This window comes from Pseudopipra pipra, chromosome Z (genome assembly GCF_036250125.1).
Source record: "Pseudopipra pipra isolate bDixPip1 chromosome Z, bDixPip1.hap1, whole genome shotgun sequence".
Lineage (NCBI taxonomy): Eukaryota > Metazoa > Chordata > Aves > Passeriformes > Pipridae > Pseudopipra > Pseudopipra pipra.
Genome location: NC_087581.1, coordinates 50,031,043 through 50,055,133, shown reverse-complemented (window position 1 = coordinate 50,055,133; position 24,091 = coordinate 50,031,043). Strand labels below are relative to the sequence as shown.

Below are 24,091 nucleotides of genomic sequence, written 5' to 3'. Positions count from 1 at the left end.
CAGAAATACAAAATCTTATATATTTTAAAACTGAGAGAGCAGTCTGGTCATAAAACTGTGTCAAACAGTATCAATTACATTGCAATTAATTTAGCAGAACACCACACAGCTCAGCTTTGACCTAAACCGAATGGCAGCAGATAAATCTGTCCCATTTGTTCTTCAGAGAAAAGATGGGGGTTAAGTTTCCAGACAGGTGTTAGAGTTTAGAATAAGAAGAGCCAGATGTGTATGGAAGCTACTTCAGTCTCGTGAGGATGGTTTTAATTCAGCTATTTCCCTGGAGTACCACACAATCAATGCGTTCCAAATCCTGGGGCTACCTGCCTTTGTGTGAAATCATGGGAACGTTTCTTCACAGAACACCACTGAACATGTGTGGAAAAATTAAAGCACAAATTAAAAGCAATAAAGGTTAACCTCAGAAGTTACACGAACATCACATTTCTTTGAATTTCTGAAATGGAGAGATGATAACCAAGTGGAAATGCTTACAGAAGAAATGTATTACTATAAAGAGGACTGTAAGCAGTGCAAAACTGGGACCATGGATATTTAATATGTTTCTCTAGTCACCACTCATTGGAGGCAGTATTTTACAAGTAAGCATTTGTAGGTCATATGCAACACAGTGAAGAGCATTAAAGTGAGGTGAATGGAGTCAGAGAAGGGTTTCAAAATTATGATTTTGAGTGTGTTGTCCCCATTTCAGAATGTCACTGAAAGTAAATTGATGCATTGTATCTTGAATTAGTCTACACAATGGCATTCAGATCCACTTGCTAAGATGAGCTTAATTGACTTTAAGAAAATAAAGCAAGGTAAAGAGAGATATACACGTAATAGAGAGGGCTTGGCACTTTATTGGATTTTGAGGCCTGTGAGCCTTGTGTCTTAATTGGGGCCAGTTGGGATCATTTAATAATTGCTGTCAGAAGATCAAATTTAATTCTCTTTATAAAAAGATCACAGTGGGATAGAGTTAAACAAATTGTCATCTGAGGTTTCAAATGAACTAAGCTTTAATTAGGTTGATTAGGATGCTGTAAGAGAGAGAGGGAAGCAGGAAACTGATGAATCTGCTGTGTAGCATGGTGGACCTTATATGACAGTACTGTCAAATATCTTTATTTCAAGAAGATGTAAATTAGCATAAAGGATGATAGAGCTAGAACAGCATGCATATATAAATGCATTAGTATACCAGATAATTATAACTTTCTGAAATTAGTGATTTTAAATATAGATATTAATATATTTATTATCATAACCTTGCCCTTAACATTGATTTTGTACATTTTTAAGTCTCCTACATTATCTGCTTTATTTGTTTACATACTCACTAATTATGCCAGATGAAAAGTATAGGATTTGACTGAAAGCCCTTGGAATTTCTCTATTGTGTAATAAATATTCACTGTTCTTAGCACATTTGCACGAGCAAATCCACAGGTTTCTTATCCCCATGTTTCCAACAGCAAAACTGAGTAGAAAATGAAGGTGACATTAAATATTTTTGGCAGAAGAGGGAGCAGATCTCAGCCATGTTTGCATCCCAACCTTGAATCCAATTCTTTACACTATGCTGCCTGCTACTTTTCCCACGACTGCCTGTTTCTAAGAATATATTTCATCAGAAACCACCTTACATATCAATAGAGCTCAAAAAGTGCCATTTCTGAGAAAACGTAATGTACATTCAAGGCCACAAAAAGATTTAGCTAATGTATCTTTTTATTGATTATGTTTTTATTTTTTCAGTATGCTTTTATGTTAATAATAAAATGAACAATGCTGGCAATGATCTGTTTAGAAAAACAAAAGCTCATTCAAGATAGAATGGAGACTATCAAGATAATTCCACTGTATTTTCCCTCTGCAAATTAAGAACATTTTATATATCTGTTTTCTTCTGATATTTGTCAAGGATGTTGACTTTTTACATTGGCTACTGACAAATGCATTGTGTCTTATATGTGTAAGAAATAAATAAATCCAGATGCATGTGCTAATGGAGTGGTTACAGCTGAGGTTCAGTAAGCAGGATGTGATGCTCATTTGTGGCTTTTGTAGTTATAGACAGTGGTAGGTGTACCTGTGTGGTAAACACCATCCCTTTCAGTAGAAATTTTGCTTTTACAGATCTTGAGGTTAAAGCTGTTAGACTTCAATTCTGTGAAAAATTAGAAGATCAAATCCTCATGTGGAGAGTATGAATTAGTTACCTAGCACAGTTTTCAAAAACTGAATGTGAACTATGATGTGTTTGAACAGTACACTAAATTAGATGAGGCTATTTATGTCTTTGTAACTAATGCAGATACGAAGCTGCAGTTCTTTTAGCTCTTTGTCATATCACAGCATAGCTCCTCAGTGTGTTGTATATTTTAGGTTTCTCCATTTTCTCTCTTTTTCTCTCTTCATGAGAGTATTGTTAACAGAAATATATCTATTGCTTGCCTGTCTGTCCCCCACCAAGGACAACAAAAAAATTTGTAGAATATGCCACTAATCCAGAACAACAGAAAACTTCTTTCTGAACAGACAGCATAAAGCCAGTTGTTTCAGGCAATGTTTTTTCTCCCATATTTTTTTACTTTTTTTTTTACATAGCAAATTCTTTACTTATAAGCAGCCTTATCTGTTTATGCATTTTTTCTGGTTCCAAACCAGTGAGAGTTCAGTTCAGATCTTACAGCATAGAGAGATCCTCCTCATCAAGATGCAGCCAGGAGGTAGAAAGTAAATAGCTTTAGCAAATGATTTATGATGTGCTAGCACTAAGAGATATGACCACATACTTTATTTCTTGCTAGTCAGAACCTTCCATTTTTCCAACAGATGCTTCCTCCTGAACATGCAGAATTCCAGACATGAGGCACAAGACAATATATGTGCAAGGTTTATTTCCTATCATGTGGCTTGTAAAAGGTATCAAGTCTTTGTAATCATGCTACTTTGCTATACTGCCACTGTACTTTTCTTTTTTTTCCTTTTTTTAGAGCAGATCTGTTCTGAATTAATGTGTTTCTATTTAAATTGTGTGTATTTTATATGTTTAAAAGCAGCGACCTGTCCTAATTTATGAACTTTGCCGTTAGAAAGGACACATTGCACAGAGGTGGTTCCTCACCCCTCTGCAGTGAAATGCAGGTACTATCTTTTTTTTTTTTTTTAGCCTTATTATGTACCTGACACACATTTCATCTCCTTTTGTCCTTGGGAGAAAAAATTATCTGAGTGGGATTGGAAGCATTAATGATGTAGATTTTCAGCTGTCATGGTCATTGGGAAGATTGATACATTTCCCTTGCCTTTTTTTTTTTCTTTTCCCCTTCTTCTTCTTTCTCCTCATTTTAAGCCTGCATCTGTCTCTGGGCAAGCAGTTGAGTTCAGGGAGTGTCAATAGTTTTTATATCATATTTATCATATTAGCATTCGCACAAAATGAATGAACTGCTAGCAGCTCAACAGCTCTCCACAATGTTGTGCAGTCTACATTTGAGAACAACTGTATTTAATTCTTGACATTTCTGGGAAGAAATTAAAGCAAAAAGAGTGTGTTTCTAGAACTGAGTATACAAAAAAAAAAAAAAAAAAAAAAAAAAAAAAAAAAAAAAAAGAGAAGAAAGAACATCTCTGTGTCTAAGAATTCCCCTTTAAGAAAAAAATTACCAGATGAAGGATGTACAGATGTGAGGTTGCATTAGAAAACTAATAAAGGTATTTACACGTGAAAATTATGTGTTTAGGTCTATGCTGTAGGAAAACCAACATTCTGTTTCTGTGGTAGTATAGTTGTAGCTGAAATGATCTAACACCACAGATAAGAGATGATTTCTGGGCAGAGGTAATATATTTAATTTCCAGCTTCCATAGCTGAAATAAAAGGATGAGATTTGGGTACATTGAGCCAAAGAATTGTACACCATAAAGGTGATTTATTTTTTCCAAATTGGTTAGTCTACATGAGGTACTAACTCTGCTTATAAAGCTTGTCTGACTTCTTTTTCAGTACTAGCGGTGGATCTATTCTCATGTTTGTATTAGTAAAAAGGAGTAGCTACATAGAAAGTAGCTACATAGAAATCAGTAACATTCTCTACATTTTAAGTGATGTCTGCCTGAGATTCATTCCATCTTTGGAATGAGTCAGTGATGGGCTTAGGTGACTGGTTGCATCATACAGTATCTAATAGTGGAAAATAAATAAATAAATAAATAACTGAGTCATTATAATCAAATTTTTCAAGCCTGAATAGGTTTTATCCTATTATTTGAGGAATTTCCATGGCTCAGGGACACCTGCATGAATCCTCTCATTTTTAATTACTTCATTTTTCTGATAGGAAGCTGAACAACATTAAAGTACAGGCTTAAGAGACTGTCCTGTTTTGGCTTGAGTAGCTAGCCAAATTCAGGATTATTGCCATTAGGGCAGGGAAAGTGATAACTGAGTCAAATATTTCCTTAATACTTTTTGTTTATGTAAATGTAGCAAGACTTAAGAATTGATTCATTATACATTATCAAGTATTAATGTTTGAGTTCCCTATCCCATTAGCCATTATTCCAAAGCCTGTGTTAGTTTTATTTCCAAGCTCTACTCTTTGTATTTTCTATAACTGAGCTCTCTCCCAATATCTCAACATTTTCAGCTTCTCCTTGTCCTCACAAATCACAAACTCCTAAAAAATAATTCTTTCCTATATTTTTTTCAATGTTCAGGACTATAGGAGCACAGAAGGTACACTTACCAGCAATAATCCTATTCCTTCTATCTCTTTCATCTTCCATTCACTACTCAAATTAATCTTAAAATGGCAACACCGTGAGCCACACTTCCCATCCAGTAAAAATGTTTTACCACCTTAACATATTTATACAGTTTTCCTGTCAGGATATTTCCCATCACTAACCCGAAACAGTTTCACTTTCAATCAAGCTTTACCTTGACAATTTTTGTCACTCACTTTGGTTATGTTGGAAAGTATTCCTTTTATTAACCCCTTCACAATATTTCTATGGAATCTGTTCTGTGGTAGAGGTATATATTTTCTTTTAATGAGGAACTTATTCACATCTGAATTTTTGTTAATTTCTGCACCTATGTTCTCAGTTGTAATGTATTTTCATCCTCAGTTGTTTCCCTATTCTACCTCCTTGGATGATCCCTCCTAATTTTCAGCTTAGTCTTTGAACCAAATACAGTGCTCACTCATTTATTTGCTCGGTAATTTAAAGACACTTTGAGTTCTTATCATGGTTTGTCCTGTTTATTCATGCCACAAAAATCGTGTTTCTAAAAGCTTTCTCTTTTCTCAAAAAGCTTCCTGAAATGATTCATTTGCAAATTTATAAGACATCCATTTTCAAAATTATGTTTATGAAGTTTCTACAATCCAAGTCTTTTTCCCTCCACACAGGGGTGAAGTGGTGGTGCAGCACAAACCTGCAATAGGAGAACTCAGCTGCATTGCTAAACATAGATAGGCATGTTACAGTGCCCTTTGAGTGATAAAAGGGAGGATCCTGGGTCAGAGTCTGTAAAATTTCTCTGGAGCTTGTTGGATGAAGATGAAGAACACCAGGTCTATGTAGATATCAACAAGTCCACCTGTTCACCCAAAATTTAATTCTCTTCTCCATCCACTCCATCTGTTGCTTCCAGACTCATCACTGACCATAGTTCAGACACTGTCTCCATCTCCTTTGTCTAAGTGCCTGTACCGAGCTTCCTTGCTTTCTACCATTCAGCAAATTATAAGCAGAAAGTAATCAAAAGTCTAATTGAAAAGGATCCTTTTGAGAATCAATCCGTACTTTTTTCAATAGAGGACAATCTAAAATTGTCTGTCACTGATACCGCCATTGCCAAGTGCTTGTGCCCAAGTTCAGACTATGATTTGATATTTGCAGTACATAGCTTCTTCCAATAATACCTGGAATTATCTCCTGATTCTTTATAGCCATTTTGGGGAGTCAAGTTCCTCACCACAGACTTCCTCACATACATGCACTAGGAACAAATCTGTACATCTAGATCTAACCAGTCAGAGACTGCTTTCAGGTGATGCAATGACTCAATTCTGTAGATCTTAGACTTTTTCTGTAATAAGCCAACACTCTCCAAAGTCCTTTGTATTTGTGTGTAAGACTGCTCCCAAACTGTAACGGTAACATCTTACCTGGTGTGCAAGATGTCTTTAAATACAGATAGACCCAGATCAGAGTAGCTCTAAGACACCTTTTCAACTCACAAGGTGCTAAATCTTACCCTGTTGACTACTGAATTGCTTACTCATCTCCTCCAGCTCAGTAAATGACAGACTGGATTTGTAAAACCTTTCCTGATATTCATTACACATCTATTAACTATAATGCAATCCAATCAAATTATTATCTCAAAACTGTCAAGTCTCCTAGCTGGATTTGCAGTGGTCCAATTTCCCTACTCCATTTTCAGACAGGTTCCCATTCCTAGGTACTGTCTCCATTTCAGATCAATTAGGGGATTCAGTTTTCAGTTCTTTATTTTTTTCCCTTTTATTATCAGCTTGTCTAATTGGATAAACTGCTGTACTTGAGACAGTCTCTGAAGAACTTCATGGATCTTATTCCGTACATATTGGTCAGACTCCCATTATGTCTGTCTAGCTGCTAAGGGTACAGCATGAACCAAATCATAAACCTGCAAACTTTTTCTTCAAACTATTTACTTTCCAATTCTTTCTTCTGGGTGATGGGTAGGCATGGAAATACCACCTGCTGATTATTGTAGTTTAAAAACAACCGACTCTTCACAGATACATATTTTTATATTAACATTTCACTTAAAGGTTTTCCTTAAAATATGCTTTAGTGTATGCATTCTTTGCTTTACAAATCAAATATTCTTCTTCATCATGGCCATCTTCAAAAATGTTTTAACTTAACCAAGTTGTCGTTTCTTCATCAAGTGTAGCAGGCACGTATCTTACTGGGGTGGAGGCAATCAGTTTTCATCTAGATTGCTGTTGGTTTCTTCTTTTGGTGCACTGCTGCAAGGAGTGACTCACTATCTGTGGCAAATTCCTCAATCACTTGGAAGGCCTTTGGCCTCCTGTCGTGGTTTTTTATCATGGTTTTTTTATCAGCATGACCAGGTTTGGTATAACATGCATGTAATATTCAGAAAATCCTCCTGTCACTGTGCTGGGTGGATGCCTCTCAACTGGAAGGTAAGATAAAGTTACTCCTTTCTTTTTCATATAGGCATGGATCTGCTTAAATTGAGAGGTGGCTACAGACTGGGTATTCAATGTCTCACTAATTCAGTCCATTAAAAAGCAGGGTGTTGTGTGACATAGTGAAGCAGGATTCCTGTTAGGAAGTGCCATCTTTTCCACTATTTTGGCAATGATGCTTAGTTTGCCCAAAAAACTTTTCAGGGGAACTTTGCAAAATAAGAGCAAGTGAAACTCTTCCACCCTCGTTGCACAAGTTCTTGCTCTGTGAGATAACTTGTTTTGAGTTACAAGTTGCAATGACCACAGTTATCTGAATCATTCTTACAGCTAGTCTTCAGAAGTCCAAACTGAAAAAAAAGAATCATAATGCTAGAATTCTCATGACACTTCCAAGGCATGCAAATAATGGTATTGATTGAGAGTCAGTAACTTGTCTGCAAGAGGAACTTTCTGCAATTCATGGCTACATTGTCATTGTATTGGGAATATGGTAAAATATAAACATGAAAAGCAAATGAGGTATAACTCCGGAAGTTCAGACTTAAAAATAAATACATTCTTCTATCCTTTACACATGAACACATTAACTAATAAATGGAGTATCAGTTGAAGTAATCTTACAAATCCAGCAGATACTGTCAAAATCAGTAGTAAAATTAGTGAAATATGACTTCAGATCAAATGAGTCAAGTTTTCTCTAAAACCTTTAACTAACAACTTATAAGGAATGATTTCACAGTTAGCAAGTTTATGAACATTTTACTCCTGCCTTGGTGCAGAACATCATTGCCCTTGAATTATTCTCCATTATAAATTAAACTCATGCCATAAGTCAGGAATGAGGGTAGATAACTGAAAAGATGAATAAGTTTTGGTAGTTAAAGTTTACAAATATTTTCTTCATGTACAGACTTTTTTTGGTTTGACTTACTGTCTCTCTAGTAATCTGTAGTACTTCATCTGTTGCAGTGTATCCATTATGGCTTAAATATTTGGTTTATATTTCCTGTAGCAAAATGCATGATCTCTTGAGTTAAATTTAGTAGATTAAAATGAACTCCCTTCCAATCTTTTCATATGGCAGCCTGCCCATAAGATCAAAACACAAGTGTAGGTTATGTTTAATTTCTAAATCAGAGTGTTGTAGACAGATGTTTGAAAGCTTAAGATGACTCAGATTCATTTCTTGCATGGCTTTCTGCCTGGATAACCATACTGTAGATCGTGCCACTGCTGCTTTACTGATATATTGCCATGATGATGACATATATAATTTTATCATAACCTTTCTGTTAATGGTCCAAACTGTGTTTTTTGTAATGACTATGCAGCCAAACCACCATGTGAATGTGAAGAACCACTTCTATCTTTAATATCAGCTGATCTCAGTCAGATAACATGATAGATGATCATTATTTTCACCCTTCATGCTCTTCCTTCAACTATATCAAGCTCAAGGTGATAGACCCCAAATGAGTGATGTCTTGAATTGCTACAGTATCTCTGTCTTTTCTTCACTATATAGTTGTCTTCATCTGTGTATGGAACATAGTCAACCAGGGTTTTTACAGAGAATATTTGAGTGACCATTTTATTCGAATATGGGTTCCCCACTGTCAATTTTCATGTTTACATTGCAGTTTTTGCAGCTAATTTTTCATCAGAAAAGTAACTGATGTGTTCTTACTTAATTCATTCACATTTTTTATTTAGACGATGATTGAAAACTTGTTTGAGAAAACAGGGTTGCATAAAAAGATTTCATAGACCTTAAAAGCTACTTTTATAACACCAAGAAAAGAATGGTAAGAGAAAGGGGACAGCATTTTTTTATTTGTTTCCTTATATCAGGATAATAAAAAAAATGGTTTTTTCTCAGTTTTAACCTAATTAATCCATTCAGAATGCAAGCCGCTTAATGGAACAGGGACATCTTTATGGCAAGTTTGTTTCTTTCGTAAAGCAACCATGAAAATGTTAAACTCTAGCACATTTTGACTTTGTTTTTCTCTGACTGCCCTCTTGTTTATAAATTAAATATTTTTCCTGTCTTGTTTTGATACTTCTTATTGCCCCTGGTGTAACTGCTCAAAGGACTCTCTGTCTGGGGTTTGCAGCAGAGCAGATTCAGACAGTTCTGCTTGGAGAAGGAAGTGGAGAGTTTTGGTTCCCATTTTGCACTTCTGGAACAGTTTAGGGAAGGAAGCACCTTTACACCTTTTATTGTTCGTGGTTGCTGACATCATATCCTTCCCTGACCGCTCTGTGCGTGTTTCCTGCCATTCTGTCAAGATTCTTCTGTGTTGCAGAGCAGGAATAGTGGGTGTGCATATGTGTGTGTGTGTGTTGTGCCTATATGTCTGTGTGTGAGTGTTCAAAAGAGAGATGGGAGCAGTCAACTGATCTGCTGCATTTATCCAATAGCTCTTTGCCCTTCTCAAGGCTCAGATCAATCTTCTGTCAGCTACCACTGCCTCTGCCAAATCACAAAGTGAACAGAAGCCCGCCAAAAATGAAGTTCCTCTTTTTGTAAGCAGTCTGTTTTATTTATTTTTTTTTTTAATGTTTGGCTTTGCAAAAAGAAAAAATGCAGATGACTATAACACAATAGCATCTAACACTGTGTTTCTTTAAATGCAATTTGTTTGCATGTGACCTTATCATTAAGTTGGAAGGTTTCTTTTATGCGGAGGTACTTCAACAAAATTCTTTTTAAATTCTCTTGGATAATGGAAGCCTGCAGTGCTATTTCAGTTTTGTAGTACATTCAACTTTTCTAGTCAATGTGCTTTATTAATGTTAGGGAAATAATTTATGAGTTAAGAGGAACTTTAAATACTTGATAGTGCAATTTTTAACCCTGCAAGAACTTTCAAAAAGTGTTGAGAACACTGGTGAAGACCTAAAGCAGCCATGGCAATTTTTTAGTCTCCAGAGGTCTTGACATTCTGTTTGACTTAGAAATTACCAACCTGTGAACATTATAGCCCTTGAATGAGATGTCTTGATTTACTTGTCTGTGTCTCATTGATTAGGAATTAATCCAACTGTTTGTTTAATATATGTACTAATGAAATAAATAGAACTACACACAAAAGCATAGTAAGAATAGCACTTGAAGCATTATGTGTTGATAGGTATATTTATCTGTGTGTGTGTGTGTGTATGTAAAAGAATAAGACAGATATAGAGAACACCACAACATTCCCAATTTGTCTCTAGTAGTGGTAAGAATAGCAGAAATTATTTTTTTTAAAAGGAAATAAATTTGCTACAACAATTGAAAGCTTATATTTGACATTAGAGAAGTAAGAAAAAAGCAAATGGAAGAAAGATTTTTTTCAAGAAAACCCGTGGTGTGTTGAAACAAATTTATGTTTCTTTGCAAATTGTGTGGTTTATACCTATGACCTAACACAATTTGTCTTCTCCTTCAAGTTCTCTCAAGTTGCATGATAATTAACAATGAAGTCATCCTTGCTCCCTTTCAACTTTATTTTCCTACACATCTCTTTTTCCACCTAAAATAAAACTAGTGTAGTAAAGCAATGAAAAACAAAATTCTGCTCATCAAGTGTTGCGTGAATTACTTTAAGATAATTTTGTGTAGATCACAAAAATTTTAAGTGTTCTGACTTTCAACTGCCTATAAATTTTTTGTTGTTTAAAGACTGGTCTTAAATGTGGAACTGATAAGTGTGTGAGAGAGATTCAACATATTGCTCCTCCACTATGATTTCTCTCCTTCCTGATAAGATTTTTCTCAGCATTAAGAGATTTTTTTTTCTGAACTCACTAAGCATGAGCGTCTTGGTCTGCAGAACAGCTCATCCTCACTAACCAGTCACCACTGCTCTAATCTGTCCACCCTGACCTTCCACCTTGCAGTGAATAGGAGCTTAGGCAGACATAGTGCTGTAAACTGATAGGGCCACTGATTTCAGTTGAATGAAAGGAGAGGAAGTTGTTCCATATGCATTTGCTGTGGATTAGCGTATGGGTTTACTGTCACAGAGAAAGCCTGTTAGACTCCTTCGAGTCCTGCATGTGCATGGGAAACACTATTCTAACTTGGTCTTTTTGTTGGAGGTAAGACTATAGAAAAAAACAGGAAATAAGCCTAGTCCAAGGAAATTTAAAACTGTTTCTAAAAATGGACTGGGTTTGTTTGTCAACACTGAATATCAGATAAGACTGTCTCCTAGTGTTTGGGAAAAAAGGTTTTAAAAATACATTTGATCAATTTATTTCATATTTTTGGAATTTTTTATCTTTTTATGTTGCAAATATGGTCAAGTACCTTTGTGTCTTTTTAAGTAGTCAGAAGTTACTGTTTTCAGCTACAAAAAGTAGCAGCAAAAAAAAATATTTTTAGCCCACACTTTATTATATTATCAATATGAATTGGCCCATGTTCCATACTTTGCATTATGTTAATGATATATAAATATGGCTAGAAAATAATATAAAAAAGCATTTTTGTGCAGAAAAGTAATAACTACTATACTTGAAAATTTGTTTTACCCAACAGATTAATTACATCATAGTGGCTAGTTAAAAAACTCAGACTATTTATTTGTTAACTTTTTTTTTTTAGTCATAAAACATGAGCAGCTTAATGTATGTGAAGAAAATCAAGTGACAATTGAAGATCAGGAGTGAGGTCTAGCTTTTCTACCTCAGTAGCTTTGAATCAGAGATAAATAATGGAATAAATGGCCACGACATCAGCTTAGTGCTATGTAACATATTGTGATAATTTATCAGGTTGGCTGACAGACTACAATCTTAGAATAAATATGGAAACACTAGCTCCTGTTTTAAAATTACCAAATTTTTGTTTCCAAGGCAATATTTTTAACACTCTATGAAGCTATCATGAAAATGTTAAAAACCATTTAAATTAGTGTTGTTCAGATTTTTTTTCCTCTTCTGTATTTCAAAGAACTCTGTACTGTTCTGTTCAAAATACGTAAATCTAAAAATATTGTAAACTAAGATTACAGAGGGGGAAAAATTATGTCTTTTACCGCATACTAGACTAACTCATTTCTGTATTTTCTTCTATTTTCATCTAGTCTTTTATTGCTAAAAGCACTTTGGATATGATAGAAATTAATTATGTGATTTATGACATTTTGTGAAATATAGAATGTGTCCTGCATTGTTTATTTTTTGTATATTGCTTGTAACTGTCCTTAGCTCAGCAAGAGAGCCAGTATTGTAAAGATCAGTGCATTAGTAAAAAAGTAAAAATATTTTTCAGAACATTCATAAATTATCATCTGTCTCTATTATTCCATTTTTATAAGGAAAGATATTTTTGCTGATTATAACTCCTCCATCAAAACATTTTAGAACTTACACAGAGATGAAACGAGGGGAAAATGCGCTAGTGTTTTCTTCAAGTGTCTTGAGTGATACTTTCATTAATCCATATTCTTAAAGAATAAGGTTACAAATTTTGGATTTAAAGTAGCTGACATCTCTTATATATCAAGTAACACTTTAATAAAGGTCCATCATATTTGCATAATGAGGGACATTATCACCTCTGCTGTCAAAACACAAGATTGTTTTCCCTTCAGAAATGAATTAGCTGGCCTACTTTGCATACATAGGTACAGAAAGGTTCATTAACTCTCTGATTTAGGTAATTTTTCATATTAGGTCTGTGAGTGATATTTGAAATTAGAGGCACCTAATTCTGTTAAAATTTTCACAATGTGTATTTCAGCCCTTTTCTTCACTTGATATATTGGTGGTTTGTTTTTTTTTTTTTAAAGAAGCCTTTGAATTAAATTATTATTTCTCCATACATTACTTATTTTATAGATGCAGTAAATTTTTATTATAATTTACATGTGCACTAAATTATATTGTAGATGCTTGGGCAGCTCCATAGTAACTTTCATCTGGTTATCAATTTCATAATAACATTTGATTTCCTTTCTGTGTTTAGCAGGAACGGATGCAGAGGACTGTGAACTGAGTAGAGCAAGTGCTGAAGAAAGAGGTTTGTTTTGAGGAAACAGGAAAGAGGAAGAAAAGAGAAGGGAAAAATACGTAATTTTAAGGAAGAAGGAGAGAAAAAAAAACGGGGACTATGGGGAGAAAAAAGATTCAGATTACAAGGATTATGGATGAACGTAACAGACAGGTGAGTTGCAAACATACCACATTTGATCATCATATATTTATAAGGTGACATTATCAAAAGCGATAAAAAGTTGATAATTTTGTGTGCCTGTGCATATACCTACATATATGTATATATATACACAATGTTTGTAAGGCCATCAAAGAAAAAGCCATCAACAAATATTTGTTGATAGGTCATTTTATAAATGACCAGAAACCTCACACACAGCGTTTTCAAGTTAGTAACATGCATAGTTAGTAATTTATTACTTCAGGCCTTGGTTCTACAAAGTCTGATATTTATGCTCTACTTTGGGCCCCCTCCACACTTGCTTTGACTTTCAGTCTGGAATATACATTGTTAAGCACATCTGTGAGTTGTTACAGAATGCAGACTTTTTGTACTGTTTTTTGTGAACTGTTATGAGTTATTATAATATGAGGACTTGCATTTAAATACAGAGCTCCCAACTATTTATGTTTCTACACCTTTGCAGTGTTTTTATTTTTACCTCCTTCAGATAAAAATGACACTGCATCATAAAAAAATCTCATCTTTTCCTGTCTGAATTTTAAAAATAATTTAGGTAGCCTCACATATTCTAAAACCCATATAGAATTATATTAACATGTTGTAGTTATTAAGCCAAGTGACCATCTCTGATGCTAGGTCCAGCAGGACCAGCTAACTAATTATTACCTCTCCTTTAGATAAAATGGCTGAGTCACTCTCGCGTATTATCAACACTATCTCTGCTAGTTAGATCATGGCCATAAATTAGAGAATCTGCTTTCCTGTTTTCACAAAAATAAAATTCAGCAATTGACATCTTTAAATAAAATCAGTGAAAATGCTCCTGTTTACATTTGAAGTAAATGGATAGATGTTTTGTTGAAACTGGAGATTCACAATTGTGAGAAACTCTCCATATAATTATTTGACACTATGATTAATGTTCTTCATACACCTGGCTGCAATTTAGGAATAATCTTCAGTAGCTGATTTTAAGAGCTTGATACCCAGTTGCTGTTAATATGGTAGTTCTATTAATTTGATGTATAAAATTCTTTATATATTCAGGTTGTTTTTTAAGAAGCTTAGAGGATTTTGTAAAGCTGTAAAAAACTCATCCTAGGCATAACAACAAATTGTAGTCTTTAAACATGCTTCCCAAGAATTTTTAAATTTTGTAGTTAGTAGTCACTTGTGTTCTTCATGGGGGGAAATCATATGTAAAAGCAAAATGATACATTTTGCGTTTTCCCTAAAGGTTGCCAGTTCCTGTGGGACAAGCCAAAAAGCAGTAATTCTAGCAATATAAAACTATCATCATGTTTATTTTAATTGGCTGATAGCTTGAAGTTTAAATTGGATTTGAAATATTGAATTGAATTTATCATTAAATGTTAAGTCACTAGCTGTTTGAAACTTGCCCATGCTACCCTGGTTTCTTTTTGAAGGGAACCTGAATTGTTTTGTAAATGATACTACAAAATTTTGCCATTAGTAACATTAGTTCATACAATAGCTTCAATGTCAACTTGCTTACTTAAATAAAGCATTTACAGAGACCTTAGCCCCAGTTTTGCCAAAGAGATATCTTACTAAAGATAATTTACTTTTAAAAAGTCTAGTCTTTCAAGTCAAGCAAAGTAGAGTTTCAAGAATTCCAGCACCAGCTTTCAGAATTAATGATTATGAATAAAACTGTAACGCTAGAGAAATAACAACTGTAGTGATAGTGCAGAAAGTGTTTATCTTGCTAGCATTTCACAGACACATAGAATTATAGAATGATTTGGGTTGGAAGGGACCTTAAAGATCTTCTAGTTACAACCCTTCTGTCATGGACAGGGACAACTTCCACTGGACCAGGTTGCTCAAAGCCCCATCCAGTCTGGCCTTGAACACCTCAGGGATGGGACATCCACAGTTTCTCTGGGCAAGCTGTTCCAGTGCCTCGCCATCCTCACAATAAACATTTTCTTCCTAATATTTGATCTAAACCTACTTTCTTTTAATTTGACTACATTCCCACTTGTCCTGTCACTCCATGCTCTTGCAAACAGTCCCTCTCCATCTTTCTTGTAGGTTGCCTTCAGGTACTGAAAGGCTGCACTTACGTCACCCCAAGCCTTCTATTTTCCAGGTTGAATCAAATTCAATTTAATTAGCAAATTTAATTTGCTAATATCTATGATGTTGATCAGCCACTGTGAGGCTAGAGGTATAGATTTGCATTATGCTCCACATAGTAAGACTGGCTTGATTCCATTTCTTATTTCTACTAATATATTGTATGACAATTTTAAAAGTGTTTTACTGGTTTTATCCTCTTTGCATTTAGTGTCCTGATTTAGATCTCAATGAACCCAATGAAAAGATTTCCATTGATTCATTTGGACTGTAGGATCAGGCTTTTTAATAGTGACCATATATATATGATTAAATACAACTGGATTTTCAATAATAGCTGATTGATCTTTTAACTATTCGTATGAGATGTACTCTTTCACAAGCCTCACTGGTTCTTAAAATATAATGTATCCCATGAGGTATTGCTGCTTCAGCATAGCAGCATCAGTTTATTTGTTTTCTAACTTGTACACTTCCAGTAATCTTAGAAGATTACCTTGTTTATATTGCTATATTGTCTTTTTATTTGATTGTATTAATATATACTGAAAAAGATTAAAAGGTTGCACTGGAAAGAAAAAAAAAGATTAAAAGTTTTCAATTAATACAACTAAGATACCAGCTCAAGCACAGTTCCTCAAAGCCTATTTGTAGCGCCATTTACAGGTGGAAAATTTTTCTTTCTACTTCATGAAAACGTGTTTGCAAGAACAGCAGCAAATCAGTTGACTTGAAACTGCCTTATTGTTGCTTATATTCAAATGCAGTCTGGTTTCATGACACAAGGTTTGTTAGATGGAAATATGATATACCTGGATGGTGCCTCCTCAGCTGTTCTGAAGCACGTAAATTCTCTGCAGGACAGCACATGCAGGGAAAAATACATGGAACACATATCAAATGAAGAGATATAGCAATAGTTTAATTATTCTCTCCTCTCCCAGTGCAAAGGTGAATCTATTTGGAAAACAGAATTTCTGAAAAAAGGTTTAAGTTGTTACAAGACCTGAGGAAGGTGGTTTCTGTCCTTGCTTTCCCACTCACTTGCCCAGTGTCCTGACTAGCTCTCTACGTCAACCATTGAATGGTGTACTTATTCTGTCAGTATATCAGCTGTTTTCCTCCACACTACTGTCTGATATAGTAGGAGACTCCCCTGCTGTTCAAAGTGCTGTATGACTGGATTGGGAAGGACAAAAATAGTGCTGACCTCCCTTCAAGAGGATTTTTTCTGAGCATGTCTAATTGGTTGGATTTGTGTACTTCAGTGACCATACTGGTAATAAATGTAAGTTGAAACTGTCCGGAGTAAGATATCTGGCTGCAAATCTCACAGAAATGTACGATATGGTGATACAATCTGCAATTTTCCAAAAACTATTTGAAACTTTGACATTTTGGGATAAGTTAAAGGGAAACTACTGCAACCTAGTCATTAGAGGCCCAGTCCTTTTACCCTGGCCTGCATAAAAGCTCTGTCATTTACTTCAGTGATTGCAGAATTCAGGCTTTTAATTAGGAGAAGCCATTAATTAAATGTTGTTTCATGTGGGCTGCAAGTTGGCTGTATTTTTCTAGCCCTCATAATTACTGTGTGGTGACAAAGGTGGCAAGAATGTTTGAGTCTTCTATGAGTGATCACAAATTTTCTTTGGTTGTGAAAGTTTAAAAAAGCCAATCTGAAACATTGCCTTTCACGCTACTTTTTGCCACAGGTAAAAGGAGTATGAATAATTGACAGAGCTAGAGGAATAATACCAGCTCATGTGGTATTAGTTGCACCACCAATAGGATCAATAGCCAAAAATATTAGCATTGATATCTCATGCTAGAACCTCCTGACTGCTACAAGTTCTTTCTGCAGAAATTTCAATCAAGCAGATTGGAGAATGCTTCTATGAAGACTTCTAGGTTGGTTAAAAAAAAAAAAGAAGAAAAACAAGGAAAAATGTGTGAACTTTATTTTCCTTTGGTTTCTTATTTGAAAGAAATAATATAACTACCTTTATTATGGTCAAGACATGAAGGAACAATTGCATTCATCTGCCTCAGAAAATTCCTTGAATTTTTTCTGGGTTTAATCAGTTTGTAACATTTTGTTGTTTTAATGAGAGCCTTTCATGGTCTGCTTTAGACTGGGATCATCTGAAACTCTCTTTGCAGCCATCCAGGCAGGGCTGTCCAGGCCTAAAATAAATAGCTGTAATGACATAAATGATATGGTATTACTGTTAAACAAGGTCACTAACAAAATATCTCATTAAATCCATGGACTGTGGGCTAAATCCAGAGGTACATTGACCCAGGAGTGAGGGTATATTGACTTGATAATATTCTGGTATCAATTCTGGTAAACTCTCTTGCTTTTAATCCCCCTTTTTTTGCAGTTAGTATTAAGAAATATGAGGTCTCACCATTTTTTGTCCCTCTGATCATCTTACTCATTAGTTCCGCAGTTTTTTCCTTTTTGTGAAGCTTCACAGTTAAAACTGAATTGACCTGACTAATGATTCTGCACACCATTCAAAACACTTCTTTCAATTTTGTAATGAGCAGCTGGGACCTTGTTATTAAATACCATAGGAACTGTGCACTTTAATATGAAGCTGCCTAAACAGTGGTCCACCCTTTTTAAAGTATTTGTGTGTGTGTGGAATTCAGTGGGGTATAACAGTAACAAACACTTGCTGTGCAACTTTTTCATGTACAAACTTTTTACCAGTCTTTGATTTCAGCAAATCTCTAAAGCTATAAACCAAGACTTACTGAAGTTATCAGCTCAATAGAGAACAAATCAAAGCAGATAAGTAAAGTGAGGTTATGGGGCAGTGGAATAATATCCTAGAGGGAAATGACCATTTGCAGGAAGACCTAGATTTGTTCTACTGACTTAGATACCTAATGCTGCTAGTTTCAAAATTAATTTCAGCCCCATGTATCTATTTATATCTGTGTTTCGGTTCTATTTAAAAGGAAAGGGTAAGAGACTATCGTCTAAATCAGAAGCTCCCCTGTAGAAATAGTACAGAACCTTGAGTATTACTGCTAACATGAGCACAAGTTGGATAGAAAAGTTTTTTCCACCAATATCCTTATATTTTCAGTATTCCCTCATGGGGTGTCTTAATTTTATCCAGTATATGAGATTTTATTTTTTTTCCCCCAGGCAAATGTTATCATATGAAAGCATAACTGCTTGACTATGCAACTAAGCATAATTTTGTTCAATGAACCTTTGTCTTAAACATCACATGCTTTTTATCTTTCACGTATTTTAATTCCTTCCCTTGCTTATATTAAATTGCACTGAGACATATGCTTGGAATGTAACATTAAGGTTAGGCCTTGGCCCTGGTTTTTCAGAGGTAAAGTTATGTTTCTGTAAGCAAAGAATTACACCCCAAGTTTTCGTGACTCCTAATTTCTTGTGATCTGCTGCAATTCTGGCAGCACTTTTCATGTTAAGCCAGACTACCTGAGAAGTAAAGTTTTAAAAATGCTGCTGAACTGAATTGTGAATTTCTAGAATGCATTATATTTAAGGTTTAAATGTGCTTGTATTACAGATGTATGTTCTGAGCATAATTTAGAGTGAATTAGCATAAGGTAAATATTTAGGTCAAATTACTTTTAATTTGAAATGTGAGCAAGAAGGCTAAGTAAAGAGAGTGCAGTGGTGAATGAAAGATCTGCCAACATAGTAGAGCTGAAAAATAGTGTTGACACAGGCAACAGCCTTGCTGTCTTGCAAGGAATGGTTTGGAAAGCCCTGGGGAAGAAAGAGCTGGAGGTGGGAAGCAGAACTGAAGCCATTGTGGAGAGGAAGAAGTTACACTCTTCCTGTTATGACAGGAAATGCAGACAAATGTGCTTCCTGACCATTTGCTCAGCAGGGAATGAAATATTCTTTGACCTTTACCTTATGAACATTTTAGCAGCACAGATCTAGTAAACATGTTTTTTACAATAAACATCTATTTGTACCTGCCAGAACTGGTGATAGCATACCAAAAAAAAAAAAAAAAAAAAAAAAGTCAACTTTTTTGTGTATTGTGTTAGCTACTGTGTTTCTAAGATGATTTTTTTGACTAAAATATGTACATATCTGTAGATCTGTCTATAATGAACTTAATCTTATCTTTCTGATTCAGCAAAAGGAAATGAAGCATCAGAAGTTTGACCCTGTTTGGTTTTAGATCTTAATTTGTAAGTTAAAATGGGAAGCATATTGATACTGGCTAACCTACTAATTTCTGACTTGCTGTATCATCTATTAATTAAGAAATCTTTCAATTATCTCTGCTCTCTTTTCTTACAAGGGAAAAACTCATAAGAGAGATCCACCATCATGTACTGGATTTGGGCAGACTGAATAGTATTACTATTTTAAGTATTTCATCCGCTATTTATGCACAAAGATTCTAAAAATGTGGTGTAACAAACAAAACCTTCTTTTTTATATGAGTTAATCATGAACATTTTATTTGTTATGGTTGCAATTTTAGGGCATCCTCTTAGAACTCCTCTTTGTCTGGACTATTCAGCAAGTCATAGCTCAATATGCTTGAGGCTTTCCGGGACAATTGTTCTTTTACCAGCATAAATCACTGCTATCTCATCCTGTAAGTTATGCTGGAGGGTTATAAGGACATGGAAGCAGTCTGATCAAAGTCCTTCACTGCTCTTTAAAGGGTCTTCCATTTAATATGGCATGGCCAGCTTTTGCATAAAGGAAGGTTTGTCCAGAATGAATCCTGCAGTGGAACTGTTTCCCAGTCCCATTGAGGATTATTGTAAAGGTTGTTGCAGTCAGACTTCTTCATGTAACAAACAGCTAAGCAAAAATCAAATAAGAGGAAAGGGAAGAAAGAACATGACAAGAGCAATTGCCTCTCCAGTAGTTACTTGGGGCTTCAACAGGATAGGTTTAGGTGCCCTTCCCCAGCCTTGTTGCTCTTCTCTGGACCTGTTCCAGCACCTCAATATCCTTCCTGAACTGAGGGGCCCAGAACTGGACACAGTACTTGAGGTGCTCATATAGTATCTGGTATTTGTCACATACATTGTATCTACCATGCCTGCTCTAGTCCCTACATCAGAAATTTAGACATTCCAGATGAAATAAGGACAAACAGAATAAAATTTTTTTTGATGGGATAGTGCCACTATCGGATATTTCTGTGCATCAGTGGTCCCTGTTTTTCACATGTTTAATGGCAGGAAATGTATATGGAAAGGACTGTGTGCAAATTCCCTGTTTCTCTCATTTTTCTGTGTCAGCAGCTATATATCTTCATAATCAGAATAGGAAGAAGTAAGGAGAGCACTGATATTTTGACACTGTCTGGACTGAATTACTTGAAAGATCATAGGACTGCTATTTGAAAACATGAAATGTTAGCACACATGCTGTGACTATTAGTGACAAATATGGAGTGATGTTATGGTTCAGCCTCTCATATTATGTGAGATTTCAGAAAAATTACTAGAAGGACCTGAATTAAACCTAAACCTAAACTAAACTAAACTAATCCGAAACCAACTCCTATCAAAAAAAAAAAAAAAAAAAAGAAACAAAGACCACATGGTGACTGTTTCTTCACTGATCCCTTAACATCTATCAGAAGTATCGTTGTTACAAATCTAGTTAAATAAAGATTATGACCAGTGGCCAGTATAACCCATAAAGATAAATTTAAATTTCAACAGATGAAAGATTTGTACTTGCAACCAGGCAACATTACCTTCTAATTTATATAGTTTAAGTAAGTTGAACTTACTAGCAATTAAACAAGAAAGTCTGCTCTGCTCCCTTTAAATGGCACATAGCACAGTGTGTGATACACACACTTGATTTCAGGCTGTTTACAGCTCCACTTGCAGATATTGCAATGACTATGCCATGTGAGAGGCGTTTCCATAAAATTTAAGAGCTAGAGTTGAAGTGGAAAAGCATCCTTTTAAAAATCCTCCTTTGTCAGTGCCTTTCCTTTAGCACATGTGTTTCACCTTTAGTTAGAATTTCATCCAAAATGCATAAAAAGCTCGATTTATATCAAGGAAGTTAAAAGTTGGCTATTTCACTGTGGATATTTTGCTCACAGCATACCAAGTCATCAGAATTAATGCTTCTTCATATACAAAAATGCTGCAGGCTTTAGAAACTTCTTGGTACTGCTATTCCTGTTAAGAGGGCAATTAAATTGAAAATAAATAGTAAATAAATAAATCAATAAATAAATATTAAATAACTATCATAACCGTACAGCTAAGACAAGTGCAGTAGACTAGTGGGTTTTCAGCTAATATGAAGGGATGACTTTAAGGTATTTTTGTAGGTTTCAGAAATAATTGTGGTACTTTCTGCACACTACTCCTTTTGCAATACATATGAAACTATGCATAAAAAAGCACCTCATACCAGTATTTAGAAATTGTGTCGTTGTTTAAAACCCAGTGCTTTATATACATGGGCTTAAAAAGGTTTTAAAGATCATTGATAAATGATCTTTCAGTGTCACTAGTGTTCTTTATGTCAAATGACAAAGTAATATTGTCAGCTGTTATATGACGCTATCAAGACAGAACTTTGAACACAATGTATAATAACAAGACTATGTAAACACCTAATTTTTTTGGTACTGTAGCTACAGCTTGTATTCATGCCAATGTGTGTGTCTTGTTCATTCTTAGCACTAAGTTGGTTCAAGTGTAATCAGAGCTTCTTAAGTGTAGGCTGCACACTGCCTTCCAACTATACAAAACAGAACAGATGTTTTAAATAATTTATGCTAATTTTTACCACTCAGGATAACTTGTGCAATACTAGAATATTGTTAACGATATTTATTAGATACTTTTAGTGTGGGTGAGTATGGTTAACATAACAAATAATGAACAAAGTCATAGCCAAAAAATTTAAGTAATAAACATGCTTTTTACTTATATTGCTCACAAAAATATTTTAGCATATGGTGTATTCATCTTTGTTATGTAGCCACATAGAAGAATGTATCAAAAAAGATAATTTCTTTTTTTAAAATGGCTTGAAGAATATTCTTAATCTCTTCCGAAGTTACTGACCTGACCTTTCACTATACGTTCAAAAATACAAGTTCACCTCTACCATAAACTGGTGTAAAAGCATAATAAATTTATATATATACATATATATATATGTATTATATATATGTAAAGATAAACCACTATGAATGGCACATTTGAAAACTAGTATTCCACATCACCACAGAAACAGTAATAGATACAATTGTTTTAAATTCATTTATCAGCAGTTAGAGAAAGCATTAGCTGATACGTTTAGAAAATATTAGAAAAAAATCAAGGAGTTAAAACCAAATCAAATTCAGAGCAGTTAAGATTATATAATAGAGAAAGAGAAAAGAAAGATATAGCTGATTTATTTTTCTCTTTTTTTTTTTCCACTTTCCAAAAAAAGGAACTCTACCCAGCATCATTCTGGTGATAAGTATTATGAAATAAGTATCTGCTGTGCAGCACAGCTGTGTGGTTTTTCTAAATGTTTAGGAGTACCTAACAGTAAACACAAACAGTGGCTTTAAGGATATTTCTGTACTAGGGTGTACTTTGATGGTGAAAAGCTATAACATGCTAAATGCAGAGGTTTCTGCACAACAGAAACCATATTGTACAGAGACACTCCACCTAACACACTGTGGTCAAAAAGTTGATTGAAAGGCATGTTAGAGGCAGAAAATATGTTGAATTAGTACATTTTATTTTCTGCAAGTTTAGTTATTTCTAAAACAAGCTTATATATATATGATTCAACAATTGCATTGCAATTTTCTCTAATCAGAGAAAAGTTTAAAGGAGTATTTTAAAGACAGGATTTTTTTTTTTTTTTTTTTTTTTAGAATTTGAGTGAAGTTTTATTACCTATCTCATTATTCATTCCAAATATCAAAAACCATGATAGAAAAATTTAGAAAGAACTAACTATTAATTATGCATACTTGAGACCAGTGCTGTGGAAAATGTGTTTTTACAATGCTTGACTAATTGTATTTAATGCTAATCCACCTTTTTTTACAGTACATTGACAGAGGCTAAAATGAAATTTACAGTAAGAGGAATAACATTCAGTATACATTTGGGAGAATAAGTGTTCATAGTATTGGCACAGAGCCTCGTCTTTCTAAGATGGTCTAGCAAATAGGGATTGGCAATACTTAAAAGTCACGTTTTCCATGGCCTGACATGCTGGGATTTTAAGGTAGTCTGGGATTGCAGTTAGCATTAACTTGCGTTAGGAGTGTGACAAGATAAAACAGCAGCCATATGACTGGTGTGCAAATGAATCTTCTTGCCTCAGTATTAAAGTGCAGCGATGCCACTGCTTATGGGTGTACAGGTAACGGTAGCAACAAGTGCAGAATTAGGCAGACCTATAAACTTGGTTGTGTGCCTGTCCTTGACCTATTAAGTACCTTGACTGCATGCTAAATTTGATTAATTATTGGCTTAGCAAACCCATATTTTTATCTTAAAAATCCTTGTCACTGAAAATTATTAGAGAATAAAATATGTGTAAAGAATCACATAT

The 24,091-nt window shown here is 34.7% G+C and overlaps 1 protein-coding gene across 22 annotated transcripts in view; it reads left to right on the top strand.

Annotated features, from left to right (window-relative positions):
* Positions 1-24,091, top strand: part of MEF2C (myocyte enhancer factor 2C) — a 134,550-nt gene that overhangs the window by 44,810 nt on the left and 65,649 nt on the right. For 16 of the 22 annotated variants that reach the window (XM_064641823.1, XM_064641833.1, XM_064641839.1 and 13 more), the window contains one exon: positions 13,192-13,389. In XM_064641823.1, coding sequence (XP_064497893.1) covers positions 13,336-13,389 — 54 coding nt within the window. In that variant the 5' untranslated portion in view covers positions 13,192-13,335. Of the gene's footprint in view, positions 1-2,841; positions 2,932-9,653; positions 9,759-13,191; positions 13,390-24,091 lie in introns of all 22 variants that reach the window. The other 6 variants (XM_064641821.1, XM_064641828.1, XM_064641824.1 and 3 more) reach the window with 4 other exon arrangements.